This window comes from Dromaius novaehollandiae, chromosome 6, assembly GCF_036370855.1.
Source record: "Dromaius novaehollandiae isolate bDroNov1 chromosome 6, bDroNov1.hap1, whole genome shotgun sequence".
NCBI lineage: Eukaryota > Metazoa > Chordata > Aves > Casuariiformes > Dromaiidae > Dromaius > Dromaius novaehollandiae.
This window is the reverse complement of record NC_088103.1, coordinates 22,750,135-22,766,730: the sequence shown is the minus strand read 5'-3', so window position 1 is coordinate 22,766,730 and position 16,596 is coordinate 22,750,135. Positions and strand designations below refer to the sequence as shown.

At 40.4% G+C, this 16,596-nt stretch overlaps 1 protein-coding gene across 1 annotated transcript in view; it reads right to left on the bottom strand.

The window, feature by feature from the left end:
* Window positions 1-2,963: 2,963 nt before the first annotated feature.
* Window positions 2,964-16,596, bottom strand: part of DUSP29 (dual specificity phosphatase 29) — a 68,548-nt gene continuing 54,915 nt past the window's right edge. The window contains exons 4-5 of the mRNA XM_064513840.1: window positions 8,298-8,518; window positions 2,964-3,388 (exon numbers count right to left, since the gene is read on the bottom strand). Coding sequence (XP_064369910.1) covers window positions 3,141-3,388; window positions 8,298-8,518 — 469 coding nt within the window. The 3' untranslated portion in view covers window positions 2,964-3,140. The remainder of the gene's footprint in view (window positions 3,389-8,297; window positions 8,519-16,596) is intronic.

Here is a 16,596-nt window from a genome sequence, read left to right as displayed (position 1 = left end):
TAACTGTGTATTTCTGGGTTTCTTAATGGCATATATAGAAGCCACATGTGGCAAGTCACATCTTCTGTAGTGTAGTACTGGGCTGTGCATTGTTCAAATGTTGGTACAGGGGTTGTGGAGTGGGGAGGGAATTTGTAAGAATGTACAAGGTAGGATTTTAGCTGCCATAACCTTAGTTGAATCACTTAAAAGTAACTCTTTTTTCCCCATCTACTAAATAAGAATAAATCAGCTTAATTAAGTCATGTTTAGGCCTTCATGTAATACATGCAGAAACATTGGAATACAGCTTTCTATCAAGTGGCTTTTGAGAAATTACTTTTGTGCTTTTTTTCATCTTCATGCTAGAATGGCTGCTCTTAGCTCCTAAGTAGCTTGGAATTGTCCTTTGGAAACTAGATAATTTTTTCTGTTGGTGTGTCAATGCTGCCATTTGCCAGTTTCCTAAACTGCTATGCAGAACAACATGAGTAGGAATGACTTACAAGATTCTAGTATTCTGCTCCTTATCAGTAGTGAGGAGACCCCTGTTTGGACACTCAATTAGTCCCCACTAAAAGCAGCTGGGCCAGAGGAAATTATAATTTTTCCTGTGTATTTGCACAAGTGTCAGACTGCAAAAGAAACACCCATCTCCAGGCCCCAGAAAAGCTTGTTCAAATACAGGTTTGTGTATAAATTAGCTGCAAATCTTCTTCTAGCTATAGCATGCAAAGTATCGTGCAGGGTACAAAAATGAAAATAACTTACAACTTGACCGAGGGGAATTCAGGTAGATTTTTGTTGTATTTCAGTAGGTCATTTGGTAAAGAGCTCATGCCTGTAAGGCTAGCACTCAGAAACTCTCCTTTGGTAGAGGAGAGAAAGTTAAACTTTCTCTGAGTAATGAAAGACCAAAGCCATGTGTCTGAAATGCAGGTTTGTCAAGATGCCAGGCTTAGAAAGCTGTTGCATGTGCAGGCTGTGAACTAAGTTGCAGTAGAGAGTGAGGTACTCTAAAGAGGTGGGTTTGAAGGTCTTTAGAAGCAGATAGAAAAAGATGAGGGACCCCTTCCAAGGTTTATGGATTCTTTCACTCCACACAGTGACTGTTCATTTCTTTTTGAAGTGATGAATGGCTTCTCTGAGTTTCCTGACTTCTGTTTTGATAGTCCATGTGAAAGGAGATTTATTTTGATACAAGCCCCAGAGTTTGTATATCCCAGTCATGAATATTGTTCACATCATGAAGTCTAACTTGGTTTTTAACAGTAGTCTAATTTGTATTTATTGTCTTCTGCAGTGTTTGAGAATTTTGAGATAAGGTATTATATAGATAAATGCAGATGAGAAGTCAAACGCAGTGTATTATGGGTGCCTGCAGCCTTGGTTACAGTGTTACTGTTCGAGGATAAATGATTTATTGTTGTTCTGTTCTAAAAGGAAGTGAAGGAATAGGAAAGCCTTCACAATAGAGAGGCTAAGCCAGTAAAGAACCGTTAACATATAGAAAAAGTATTTTTAAGTTGGGCTTAGTTTCATTTGGTTTGCAGAGTACACTCTCATTTCCTAGCAGCACATTTCTGCCCTGTGTTCGCATTTAACGTGTCCAAGACTTCTGCAGTTCTGTTACACCCAACTTGCGAAGTCTTTGCCATCTGGTAAAGACCAAGAGAACTCTCTTGTACTCCATATGGCTAGGTAGTTTCTCTCATGCACTGAGGCAGTGAATGGCTCTTACCTGGTTTTTGAATCAGCAAAATTCCAAGGGGGAGGGTAATGACATGTCCTTTTTGCAGCTATCAAAAGGTAAACGTGGCTCGCTTGTGATCATCCTGTACAATATACTTTAAGAATATCCGGTATTACTGAGGTAGCAAAACTGTCATTGTTTCTAAAAACGGTTACTGATACTTGTGTCAAATGGAGCAAAATTGAATACATTTAGGTGGCAAAGAAGGTCCATTACACCCATTTCTGTATTTGGACCATTTCTGTCAGTAAATACAATAACTACTAACCACAGTTGAGCACAGTAATGCATTAGGATGACTAAACCTGAGATAGGAAACATTTGGTAGTGGTGTCTAGAAGCATAGCAGTGGCTTGGTAAATCAAGCCACTGTGAGACAGTTTTTAAGGGCTTTGTGTTTTTTGCCTATTTTAATCAAAACTAAAGTTCATTAAAACCACTTACAATCCATGATTATCTAGGGGATTGGCTGGGCTGTACAAGCTCCGTCTGGAACCTCCCCTTAACAACCCAAAGGATATGAAATTTTTCTTTGTGTTTTTCTAGCAGTATAGTTTTTACAATTTTACAAGTGCTATTAGAGGAAACAAATCGCATCATATTAACAAATCTCTTCTCAGTCATTTTCTGTGGCCTAGTAAATTGATCTGGGTACTGTATGTGTGGGACCTCTTAATTCAAGCTGCTGAAACATTTAGGAAAAGCAAGTTAAAATTAAGATGGCTAATATATGCCACCATATATGTATCTCCTTCAGTTGTTATCCATTGTATCTGCTTATGTGTCTGACCACCTCAAGGACTTTGCTTTGCTTTTAATTTGTATGTTCTGCTGTAAAGTCCACTGTGAAGCCTGGGCAGCTGATTTGCATCTGGAGGCTCTCTAAACTTGCTCCCCAAGATTTTTACTATGAGAGTAGAAATATAGAAGCCAAGATACAGCAAAAAGGGACAAACTGATGGGAAATACTTCAGCATTCTGGGACTAAACAATTCAGTCGTCTGTGCTGCTGTCTGTGCCTAGTGCCTGGGCACTTTTCCCACAAAATCCCTTTATGTAATGGCTAACTACTCTCTTTTAAAGGTCATGTGCTTGTTTTGGGATCAGGATTTTGATGGTACTCGGGCAGAAGAGGGTTTTGTTTAAGCTGTGCCTGTTGTTGTGGTGGAAAAGCTTTTTTACACAGGATAACTTTCTATGTCAATGTCATGAAGAACACACCATCATAAAGTTTCCTGGCTTTAACAGTGTTTTAAACTTGGCTTCCTCTCTTTCCCATCTTGACAGTATTTGAATGTTTCTCCTTCCAAGTAACAAATGATTTTTGTGACTGTATTTTACTAAACTGCCCCCTCCCCTCTTTTGATGGAGTTTCTTTTCCAGTAGCACTGTCCTGTCGGGAGCAATACTAGATCGTGGTGCTGTTCTCACCATCATTGGATGGTAGACTGTTCTTGGTGTTCCTCCTCTGCAGTGCCAACGCTATGTCCAGTTCTCTCAACTGCTTCAGGAATCCTCGGTTCGGCAGGATGCATCGGTGCCTTGATACTTGTTCAATGGCATCCACCACTGTCATGTTCTTGTAAATCATCAGGTAAGCTAAGACTAATGTAGCTGACCGGCTGCGACCCATAGCACAATGAACCAGAACCTTATCTGTGGGGAACAAAGAGATGATGCAGAGAAGATGTTGGGAGATATATATAGATATATAGATATATATATTTTTTTCCCCCGAATGGTGAAGAGTTACACTTGCTACACTTGCTGGCTTTTTTTTTTTTTTTTTTTTTTTTTTTTTTTAAACAAGTGGGGAAGCCGAATCTGTAAGTCTTACCATAAAGCCTGGACACCATCTACCTTGGAGGTTACATGTTTAATCCTAAGCAGGATATCTTTCATTTTATTTGTAAGCAATATTTGCAGAGAAGCCCTGGGTGTTGCCATCTTTCATTAAGTAACAAACAAAACCTGCCTCACCTCAGCTTATGCTCTTCCGAAGCAGTGTGTACCCAATTCCCTGTTTGGGCACAATGACAAAAGCACAAGGGTAAGGGAGGGTTTGGTAAGCTCTTGAACTATCCTTTCATGAGGATAAATGGGATGAAAGGAGGTGTTTGTCTCAATACTATCAGCTAGAGATAAAAGGTGACCCACTGATTGATTTTGAATTTTTTGTTCTGTCACCAGTTTCGCTTAAGATCTAGAGCATGTCACTTGATCAGTCTGCCCAAGTATTTCATTTGTAGACTGTAGCTAATAGGACTTTCTTAAGGCTCAGCAATATTTTGAGGTCAGAGGGGAAGAAGGGCTATAGATGTTAATAAATAAGATAACCAGCTGGATACAAAATAAACTACCTTTTTGACTCTAGAAAAGCTGGTACCCAGCTCTTTAGTAGTCATTTTCTCTGGTAAGCCACCCCCACTCTATTATGTTGAATAAAAATACTGTTTTTCTCCCCACCATCCTGCTAGATTATTTTCATTTCCGTGCAGCAGTGGCCTGTCTCATTCTGCGAATGCACAGCTCCTGCCGATAGTTTTCATCTCTGGATAAATGTGCCTCAAGTTTTATCTTCGTTATATTGCTTAGTTTAACTTTGGATTACCACTGTCAGAAAGTCCTTGGCTCCAGGCACTAGCAAGGACACAAACTGAAGTGGAACGTTCCACATTCATGATGTCCAAGGGAGGCGGAGGAAGAAGATAGTAAGCAGGTTCAGGTCTGATTGTCAGGTTTTGAAACACTTCAGAAGATACCCAAAAAGGATTCTGGGATAGCAGAGGCCATAACGGGGCACACAAAGGGTTGAACTGCTCAAGGATGTTGATTTGGAGCTGTCCCTCTAACATCCTGCTAAGCTGAATTGCCAGAGAGGACACCTATCAGGGCCGATAATAGTTTCTCTGTCAGCTATGTCTAGTGAGAAGTGTTGGGTGCAAAGCCATGATTCCTACTGATTAACTCTTTTGCTGCCAGGCACAAGAGGGATGTCTCGGCATGAGTAGCATTGCTGTGTAATGGATATATCAAAAACTGCCAGCACAAGGGGATTAATGGTTACAGTCTGTATCTTAATCCCAGCAGATAGTTTTAGAGGCATCTTGGCAAAATTCCAGTCCCACTGATAACTGAAAGTGCCTCTGCCTGTCATGGAAAATGATAATCTCTCTTATTGTTACTCTAAATATTTGAAATGTCGAAAACTCTGATTTGTTTGGCCCTTCATGCTTCTCGCTAGAGCTTCCTAGCTTGTTAAATGGGTGGCTGCTAAGGGGGATGAAATAAATGGTAGGACAAAGGAGGCTTTGCTTTCTGTGGGTGGGAAACAGGGGACTAGGAAAAAATGTACAGTTCTATGTTGTATTAATGAAGGCAAAAAATGGCCATACAATTTTCTGAAATACTTTTTGGTTGTTGGAAAATGAAGATCTGGCATTCTCATGTGTGAATAGTCAAGATCTGACTGACTATGGAGACAAGATGCTGGTAACTGTACTCCGGGGCCAAATCTCTTCTGCACTAGTTTGTAGTGCCTTCAGTTTCAATGTAAGGACCAATCTGAACTGTCTTTCCTCGAGTGGCCAGGATCAGACAAAAATTGCAACAGCGTGTTCCTCTTGAGGAAAGATGAATACTGAGGTGTCTGGTCAAATGCCTTAGGTCTTTATATCCATCTCCTATGCTTCCTCCCACGTTCCTATAGTATCTTTCTTTAATGTATTTTTTCCCATGCCATCTCTGCATGAATAGAAAATACTATTACTCTCCGTTTTACATTTTGAGGAACTAAGATGCTAAGAGAATGAGTACTAAATCTTTAGCACAGAAGGGATTTACAAATGTCTTAAAATAATGCCTTGCCTTCGGGTAATTAGTCCTCTCTACTCTAAAACTTTAAGCTGCCCTAAGCTTTGAATTCTGTGTTTTGGGAAGTCTTTATGCACAGCTGAAGGATAACATAATTGTAAACAGTTTTGAGTTCACCTCTGAAACTTACTTTTCAGCTATTTTTCCCTTGCTTAAGTCTGCCCATTCTGAAAATCTGCTAATAGTGCCCTGCTCAGGGAATTTCTTCACTATCGCAAAAGTTTTGAAGGTAAGTCAGAATTATCACATTGCATTAGAACAGTGTTTTGGCTGCATCCAAACTGAGAGGTTTTCTGGCCTGTTGCAGAAACAGAGAGGCTTCTTCATTTGCATGATAGCTTGTTTCAGCAACACTAAGTGACTATAAGCATCTGCACAGCCAAGAACATTCTATAAGAACATCTATTCAATCCAGTTGGTCACTTGTCTGGCTGTGAAGGATGCACCCCAAGCAATGTGACTCAGCCAAAGGACATTAATTCATTCATACTTTCCTATCACAAAGTAGAAACCTTTCTTTTCTCCTTCCTCTCTCTCTCTCTTTGCATTTGCTCAACTCTAATGCAAAGTAACAAATGACTTTACAGTAATGGATGTAGTTGTGTTACCATTCACAACTATTGAGCACCACTTACTGAGCCCTGAAGTCCTTTCTCATTACCACTGAAGACAGGCACTTGGTTGCTTGCTCCGAAATCCTGCTTGGGAATCTGGATGCTATTTGTGTGTCAGGAGGCATACAATAGGAATACTCTTTGAAATACCCTTGAAATACATAGCAGTTAGACTAGATGTGCCTTCACAGTTAAAAATGAACAACATGTGTCTTTTGCATCTGCGTTGATGGAGGAGAGTGCTAATTACTTGCCTATAGTCTTTTCACCCTTAGGTGTAATAGAGACTTCAGTCTACTCTTAAATCTTGTTTTTGGACTCATTCTGTTAGCACTAGAAGGTGGTCAAAATCTACTGCAAATGCATGTTGGAAAGCTGTTGACATGCATTCAACCCACATCTTTTCATGGGGACATACCTATGTGCCTTTATGAATATCCTTGACTGGGATAGATGATGTGCATTCAGTATGTTTTTTTTTCCTCATGAGGAACTTGGCTCTTTCTTTTTCTCCATGATTATTAGAGTAATTAATTCTCTTTATTTCATTAGTCTCCATCAGAAGAGATCCTATTGTTTAAAACCATGTGAATGTCTCAGTCAATGTGGAAAAAGTTGCAGTTGTTAGTACCTACTTCAGTGGGGGATTTCGTCATGTATAAATTCATCTAGTCACTCTTCGATTGAGGCTTTTGCCTCAGTGCTGCACTCGTACTTGGCATTGTCTCAGAGCTTCCTGGATTTTGATGTGGTTCTGAAACAAGAAGCCTGTCCCATCCTTCCCTGTCCTGATGTTTATTGGGATGCAAGTTTTCTCAAGACTTTGCAGCCTCACTCGTGCTTATTTCATTACCTCAGTGCAGCAGATAAAGGTGACACAGGAAATGGATAGTGATGGGAGTGAGGAAGTCTGTATTTCTTTCTTCAGCTACTGTGCCTGGTACAGACCTCTGGTGTCCCACCATGGCTAAACACAGGTGTGCTTTAGTTTTGCATTCCTTCCCAAAGGCAGTGCTTCAGACATACTTTTTGAAATGTTAGGTACCTTTCTTGACAAGTGAGTAACCTCCTAAAGCAGTTTCTCCTGAGGACTTTGATTTTAAAATTGATCTGCTTTCAAGTCTTTTTCCTGAACAAGGGAAGGGACTGTTGCTATAGACTGCACTAGCTGAAAGGGTAAAGTTGTACAGACCTGGCTGGGTGCAAGCCAGGTAGTAGTTGGCTATAGCTGAGCTGAACAGCCAAGAATGGAAGCTGACGGGAGGCTAGAAACTTGATATGTGACCTTCTGATATTAAGGGCTTCTTAGGTCAACAGGAGATTCCTAAGTTTCTCAGCTTATTTCTGGGTAAAATACCCTGTGGAGATTTAAAAAAAAGAAAGGGGCGGGGGGCAGGGGGCAGGGTGAGGAGTAATATTAAAAGCTAGTGTGAGATCAAAGCTGCAATACTTCCCATCAGTGTAAAGCTTTCTGATAGAACATGCTGGGGTCAGTAAATAATGGATTGTGGTAATCAAGCTGAGAAATTACAAAGGTTTTAACAAAATGTTTCTAGACCTCTGCTGTCAAAGTGGTTTCAGTCTCCTACTGCTTGGAAGATGACAGAGATAAATCCCTGTTATAGCTTTGGGGCAATGTGATGGCCAGGTAGGAAGGTGTCTTATATTTGTGGAGAGTGAAACTAACGCTGCAAAGTGTTAAACTGTGGAGTGACAGTCTGGGATCTCTGCAGAATGCCCCTCTTGCGCTTTGCACACTGCTATGCAGCCAATATTCATTAAACCTGTCTTAATAGGGACCCATTTGAGGAAAAGGCAGCTAATGCAAGGAACCTATGCAATTTCTATCTCTGAGATGTTTATAAAGTCCCCCCAGCTCTGCAGTAAAAAAAATGTCCTAAACCCAGTTACCACCACTGTCTTGTCTTAAACAACCATTTCTCTGCTACTGGTTTTATATCCTCTGTTAAACAGTCTTGGCCTTGTTTTATTCCTACAGAGTTGGATGCCTTGAATTATGCTTATCCAGCTTAAGTAAATACTGTCCTGTGTTTAACCATTTTCAACACCCTCCTTACTTCTTCCATCCTGAAGTGCGTTATCAATGAATTTAGAAGCTGAATAAAAGAACTGGCTGAGCTTGAAAGTGGGGAGATCATCTGCTTCCACTCCATGGTACTGCACGGTCATGTCACGATAGTATTCTGGTCCTGTGTCCACGTTCCGCTGACCATGTGCCGCGTTAAGGATGTGGGTGAAGCCTGCCTTCTCAAGGCTGTAGCGATCTAATGCAGTTTTCCTGTTGAAACAAAAGCTGTCATGTCAATGAAGAAGACTCTTCCTCATCCAGCAAGCCAGAAAAACTGATTTGGTATATGCTAATTGTTAATGAAATTGGTAATGCTTCAGTTGCCATTGTAAAAATTTTAAGATGTTGTCATTTAGAAAGACAATGATCCCCTGAAATTTGTAATGTTCTCCCAAGTGTTACAAGGTGTCAAAGCACCTTACAAATGAACATATTCCCCTGGCACCTAAGTAATGCAGGCAATAGTGGCTTCTATCCCTCCTGTACAAGAAGAAACTTAAGATGCACAGAGTGAAGTACTCAGGGTCATAAAGGCAAATCAGTGGCAGAGCTTGAAATAGGACCCAGGAATGCTGCTTTTCCCTTCTCTCCCATCATTTGATATTGCAGAACTAATAAAAGAATCAGTGAGATGTGAGTAGTAAGATCAGCTGGGATTCAAAAAGCTCTTCATCTCTAAAAGAACCTCAGTTACTGAGCTTTTTTTCTCCATTTATACCTACAATTTTTTTTTTTCTCTGACACAATCCCTGTCAGGCTTCCTCTTGCTGCCATGTTGGGTTAAACTAGAGGTCTTGAGCAAAAAGAACTAGATATGGAAACCAGTTATCAGCCTTCAGTAAAAGCTAAAAGTCATATTTAGCTCACTATCTTATTCTTTGTCCTCTTTTTCTTTGGAAAAGAGAAGTCAGAAGAGGAAATCCTAGATGTGTGCATGCCAGCAGCTTGAAATTCCTCAAAATGTGCAGTTTGTGGCAGACATGTAAAACTTGTTTTTAAAATTCCCATTGTAGAAAGCTTTTAATTTTGAAAAGGTCTATTCTGGAAAAAGCTGTCAAGTTTCATTAGTGTCCAAAAAGGTTAGTGAGCTTTTCACAAAGAATTTTATAGGTTTTGTTCAATTAATATATATTCAGATAACTACTACTGTCATAAATGGATTAGTGCCTGATATAAAATGGCTTTTTCCAGGCAAAACTACCTCTCTCCATGAATGTTTCCTGAGCATTTCGATGCGTAAATGCAGCTATTGTCACACAAGACATCATCTTGGACTACCTGTTGTGTTTCATAATTCTAGTGGTAACAGCTCAGAATGGCTTGAAAATAGTCGACTGCACCTTCCCACTTTCTCTCAGTCAAAATCCCTCTTTGAGGAGTCAAGAGCATGATGATTAGGACAGTTAACTTGAATATGGATCTACAGGGTCTTATCTGTGTTCTTTTGATTTAAATCAAACTCATGATAATTGGCTGTTCTGAGTAGATCTTTTTCCCTGCAGAAATTCCCTTCTGGACAAGAATGAAAATATCTTGACTTTGCTGGCATTTTTCCCCATGAAATAATGTCACCAGTTCCCCATGTGATAGTTAAAAATAATAATGATAATAAAAGAAAGAATTCTTGAGTCAGTTTGGTGATGCCAGCCTAAGCTCAATAGACTCTGAAGGACAGAGAGGCAAAAGCATCTTGATGCTTGTGCTGTGACTTGCCACCTTCCCTTCAGGCCAGTAATGCTCACTTCTGCCCTTCATATTCTTGTTGCAGTGACTGACCTAGAAAGACTTTTTTTTTTTCTTTCCCCCTCTCCTCTCTCTCATTCAGACACTCATTCTTTGGGAGTCTCCTCAAATTGGTATGCTCTACACATGTAGCCAGCAAAGGCACTTCAGTGCAGGACTGTAATGATGGCCAATACTTTAAAAACAGATCAAATGTCCTGGTCAAAAAGTAGAAAGGATAGCGATTAACTCTCTTCTCTTGGTTTTGATATGCTTGAGGTGAAATACAGATTCTGCTTTCAAGTTGAGTTGTGTTTTGTTTTGCCTCCTTGATACGGGGTTGGAGAAAATCTGTTTTCCATTCACTAGAGTTGGCCCAAAGCATGTATCCAGCAAACAATGAAAGACTGGTGCTTCCAGGTCAGAGATCTGGGCTCAATTAGATCCCCTGCAAGTTGAGTCCTACATGCTGAATAGCAAGTAGGACTGCATTGTAGTTGATGGAAAAATGAAGATTAACTGGGGGGGGGTCTGATGTATCATAGTACCAAATACTACCAAACTTGCATTCTGCAACTGCTGCTCAATCTAATAAATAGCATTTGAATTAAATGATATTGTTGTTCTGAGCAAGGACAGTATCAAACAATAGGTCATATGACAATCATTTTAACATTTGACACTGCTACATTCATCTGAAATCGTTTTCCTGTTTCCTTGATTAGGTTCTCAGGAGATTGCCTATTAACACAGTGGCTGCATCTAATGCGTTTGTTTCTGGCAGTCTCGATTACTGTGGTGTTCTGTGTCCCAGGATCTCATCTTTAAGTGTTCATAGCCCCAGTGTTTAATAAGTATTCAGAAAGAAGGGATACTGTCTTTCATTAGCTGCATAACCATTCAGCTCACTTAGTCTCCCCAAGCTGCTAGGAACTGGAGATGGTTAGCACATACTGGGCAGGTTTAGTACAGTTCTTAAGGTATTTGTTTTAGTATGAGCATCTTAGGCCTACATCCATCCAGCTGCTCCTATGCTGCCTAATGTTCCAGTGCTTCAAATGGCAAAGCATATGTTGTAGGTCAGTGCCTAGTGTTCTGTCCTGGCACAGTGAGTACTCTGCTAGCAAGCATATGGTAGATGTTTTGAGGAAAATCCATGTCTCTCTATGCCTCTCTCTCTTCCCCCCAACCCCCTCTAGGTCTTATCTGTAGTTGCATACTGTGAATTTGGGGCCCAGAATGGAATTCCATCATCCTTATTCAACTAATTAAACACGGAAGGCAGTCGGGTGTTAAGTTCCCCTCACAGTTTGGATTAGCCATTGTTTTACTCTTGGCTTGGTGGGGTTTGGGTGTACACACACTGTTGTTCTATTAGCTCGCTCAGTTTCCCATAGCTTGGGCTGGAAACAGAACCAAGAGCGGCAATGCATCTGCCTTGAATGCTATTGCAAAAAGCCCACTGTGAATAGCCAAACATGACTAGATCATCTTCTGTGAAATATTTCTTCTCCTTTGAAGTAAATTATAAGCATACCATGGAAATACTTGGACAGCTCTCTACTCCTTTGGTTTTGCCACTGAAGAACCTGCATTCTGTTTTCCCTCGTGCTTGGAGTAGGGTGACTTTAAAATGTCTGCTTTTTAATTATACTTGTTATATAACCTCATTCAGCAACGTCCTTTTGAACTGAATGTAGAAAAGGTCACTTATTGCCACAGGTTCCTTGCCCAATACCACCTTTTCCTTTGTAATATGAATCCAAATGTTCTTTCTGCTGAAGTTGCTAATCTAGAGGGTAGAAGACTTCCAAAAAATGAGAGCTCAGTGTTGAGCACTCAAACATTAGGATCCCAGTGGTGCCACTGGAATTGATGTGACACCTGTACACAGCACAGTTTGAGCAAAGACTGTTAGTTGAACTGAGACCTGGAATATTTGTCCTGGCTAAGTAGAGCAGAGCTGCTGTAGACCATGTGACTGTGTGCCTTGTGCATCTGCAAGCAAAGCTATTGCTAGATCTGTAAGGAGCAAGTTAGGTACCTTTCTTTAGGCAGATAGCCTTGACAATATTATCTATGGAAAGCTTTTTCTAAGATTTCTGATACCTGGTGTCATGTAGAGATCTGAGGAAACCGTTATTGTGCAATACAAAACAGTGTTCCACAGAGCAGCAAGAGGCGCCTGCCTTGGGCTCCCCTCTGGAGAGGCAACACCCGCTATACGGAAGCCCTGTTGTTACTGCAGCCAAAGAAAAGGAAGTGCAGCTCTGAGCCAGTTCAGTCAACTGGCAATCGGCTGCTGAAAGAGGATCATCCCAGGCACCAAAATGTGTTGCTTGAAGCTCTATTGCTCATCTGCTTCTTTCACCTCATCTGCAGCTTTGCTATTCCTTTTCTGGGGGGTTGAGCAACTGCAGTTTGCTAGAGTCCTCATGTAGTACCTGGGCTATTTTAGCCTGAACAATTTATGTTGATTAATTTGCCCTTCACAATGCTCTTGGGCACTGAAATGAGCTTGCTAGGTGTTAATATCCCAAGTGCTTCCTCGCATATAGGAAGTAACAGCACAGGGCCACGAACATCTTTCTCAGAAGGATTTCTTTCCTCTGTCAAATGATGCATTTTTAGAGTCTGCATCTTTTGGAGAAAACTGAAGTGACACTGTTTCTTCTCTTTACAAGAGCAAGACTGCTTGGTTTCAAACTTCATGTGGAAGCTAATTTTTAGAAAGCACTTATGCTTTGTCCCTCCTCCTTCCCCCCCCCCACCCCCAATGCTTGATAATTGCACTTAATCAAGTATTTAATAAGATACCTCTACTATTGTTTTGAAAGTTTTTTTCAGTTCTCTCTTGTAAGCCCAAAAGCTAGGCAAACAGCCTAGTCATACCACCAGTTACTATACTAACCTGCGTTTGTCTGCTTTTCATTCCCATCATCTATCTTTTTACCTTGTATTTTTATCATAATTACTGTGGGGTACGGGTTGTCTCTATCTAGTATCTACTGCACTGAGCTCATGGCCTGTGCTGAGGCTCTGACACCACCATAATACAGGCAATAAAACCTGTGTCTGCTGCGTGTTGATTGCCAGTTAACACAGAGTAAGGAGGAAGCTGTTAAGTTCTCATATAGAGGGACACAGATGCCTGTAAATGTAAATGTTTCTCTGCCTCTTGATGTGTTTTGCTTAAACTGGCTTAGCCCATCAGTGAGCTCCAGCTTTGTGTGAAGAACTGGCTTTGTTTCCAACTCCAGCTGAAGCTGTACTGTCGCTACCCTTGTGGAAGCGTGCTTTGTTACCTATTTAATGCAGCCATGGGCTAATTTCTTCATGTTTCGTCATGAGACTCCTGGTTACATCACAAAGAGGAGGGAATGCTTGTGGTCTTCCTTGCAGTTTCTAGCATGCTTACGTTATCAATATTTTGGATGAAAGGAAAAAAAATATAAAAACATCAATAACAGCAAGTCTCCAATTCGTTGAGGTGGCTGATAGCATAGGATTACTCAGAGACTGTTGTATGCATTATACACCTTGTTGGAGGGTTTACAACAGTTTCTAATTCATTTCAGGCTAGAAATGGCACAGATTTCTTTCCCTTGAAATTGATGCACTACCAGAATTTAATAGTTAAGCTACCAGTATTCCTCTTATTCTCTCTTTGGGTGCTGCTGTTTCCTAATAAAAAGCAATGAATATTTCCATTTCTGTGGTAATGGTTGAATTTAAAGTAGCCACTGTAAAGAAGAGTTTGCTGCAAATGCCCAGTCTAGGTGAAGCCATAAGCATTGACTACTCTTGCAATTGCTTTCATTTTGTACATCTGCGCCATTTGTATTGTTAGCACTTGATTTCCTTCTGCATGACACAACTGTGATCTTCAGTGTCTGCCTTGAATGTGTTTCTGTGCTTAGAAGGTGAAGTGTTGCACTAGAAGATAAACTGAAATTTTTATGATTATTTCACTGAGATGAACTAGGCAGATTTGTCCCATGTAAAAACTTATCTGCTCTTCAATTCGACAGAGCACATAAGCATATGCTAGAAGTTAAGCACACTCAGAAATTCCTCTCCGTACAGCAAAGCATGCTAAGCCAAAGTGCAGTGCTTTGCTGAATCAGGCCCTGGATTTACTGTAAGACAGGTGGACTCAAACATATTTTTAAAGTTCTGGGGCAAGAGAGAGCACTTTGATACAGGAATGCCACTTAAATGGTGAAAGTTGGAGATAAAATCACTTTCACGTGATCTGGTATATGAATACAACCCTATCACTGAGAGGGATAACTGACCCAAATGTTATGCAATTTCAGATGCTTCCCAAAAGAATATTTATATCTTCAGGCTGTGCAATGGCAGGTCCAAGATTTTAACTGTACCTGCTCTCAATTTTAAAGGTAAGATTCTTAGGAGAAAATGCAAGTACTGCAGCAAATTTTCCTTATTCTGGAAGTAATAATGTAGTACTTACAGTGTAAAAGACTGTTATTTAAGTTGCCTTCAATGTACCAAATCACTTTTCTCTCTTTTTGAAATATTATCATCAACAAGCTTTATTCCCAGTTGATACTATGCAAGATGCCCAAACCAATGCCACTGGAAGAGAAGGAAATAAAACTTGCAGACGCCGCGGCCTGCACCTGCACATAAAATATTAAGTATCTTAGTAGCAACCATCAAAGAGGAGAGACCAGTAGCTCACAACAAAAACTGGAGTGCATCTAAGAGCAGGGAAGTAGTTCTCTGAGACCTCCATCAAGAAATGGGTAGAACAGCTCCCTCCACAGGTAAGTTGTCACTTCTTAGCTGGTATCTTTATAAGCTCTAAGTAGAGCCAAATCTCCCAAGCATCATGCAAAGGATGCGCAAGGCAAACGTGCTTCAGTATAGACTGTTAAAGCCCACATATGATGTGACCAAGACTGACAAAACAAGGAAATCTGAGGCAACAAGTTACTAGAAGAGGAATTGTCTCTCTCAAACTTTTCTATTTTCTTAACCACCAAGGGAAAGCTTGAGGCAGGATGATAATTTACCATCTGGTCAGTGTCAGAAAGAGGCTTTCTGAATATAGGCAATACTGACACTTTCTTTAGAAAATCTGGCAGCTTTCCCTCATGAGATGTTGAGAATTTCCAATAATACTGACCCAATTTCCTTTAACTCTAGCATCCAGGGACTCTAGAGATAGTATAGTATTGTATCCCCTTTCCTTCTGAGGTGTTGCTCCATTTCTGTGGATACATCCTGTTCAACTAGAACAATTTTTTTGTCCACTGAAAATACTGAACATGCTCTTTATAACTTGTGGTAGAAAAAGATTTAACAATCTGTTTTTCTCTAGATCAAAGCAGTAGACAGGGGTTTTTGTAAGTGATCTAAGTAAAGGAAACTCTTCTGTGCTTTCTGTATAGCAAAGGCAGTAAATGCATTTGTAGTCAGTCTATTCCTAGCCTTGAATTCGGTCACTCATGTGCCTCTCCAACTGTTAGAAATCACCTACAAACTGAGATGTTGTGTGGGGAAAACTAGAAGGGTAAATGACAAGTGTTACTTGCCTTGGAAACAGTTGCTGCTTTAAGAGGTTTTATTGTCCAGTGTTACGTATCTGACTTTCCGAATTGCTAAAGTGCTGTTACAATTGGCAGATTTTCATGCTAATACAGTTGGAACTATGTCCTCATGAGTGTTGTTATTATAATCTAAAGCTACAAATGCTCTTTTTGTAGACATCTTTAATTCCATGCAACCTCGAGTGCTCCTATTTTTATATGCTTAATACTCACATAAGTTGTAGGAGTTCATAATGCTAAACAGTGGCAGGTAACTATCAGCTCCGCTGAATGAGTCCCATCTGTTTTCTTCTAGGTTAGTAAAAATTGCCTTTCTACTTAGTCACTTGGAAAAAGTCAAACTGTATTGGTTTTCTGGAAACAGGAAAAGGGGGGAGAGAGTTTGTCAAGCATGTATTTAAGATTTAGCTATATCTCTCAGCGGATCTACAGCAGTAGGCTCCAATCTGTAGGTGAAGTACCTGTGTGCTGTGGCACCTTACCTGTGTGATGGTTCTCAGAACATAAAGCCCTGGGGCTTTAGAACAAGCACAGATCACAGTTTTCTCAAAGTGAAAGCTCTGTTCAGCTTCATACCCGGAAGTTTCTCTTTGATATTTAACCTGTAAGGAATTAGACTATAGGATAATTCCTTTTCTGTGGGAGTAGCTTGAGAATGTGTTATTCAGATGTGGGTAAAACTGTGATCAGGCCTGAAATCTTGATCAGAGCTGGAGGATGGTTAAGGTAAAGGCAATCTTAAGAGGCCTTTGTCTTCAGCTAAAATATTTTTTGGAATTCAGAAATGTGGAACCACAGCCATCATCTTAGGTAACAAAGCAATCACTGAAAAGCCACGAAGAAAAAACTACAAGCTGTGTATCTGGCAGAGATTTTCCATGTGCTTGGAATGAACCAAGCAAGCTTGGGATTAGCCAGTCAGACTGCTCATGCCAATAAACTGGTGACCAGTAAAAGAAAGGAGGAGGACAAAGCTGCTTTCCTTTC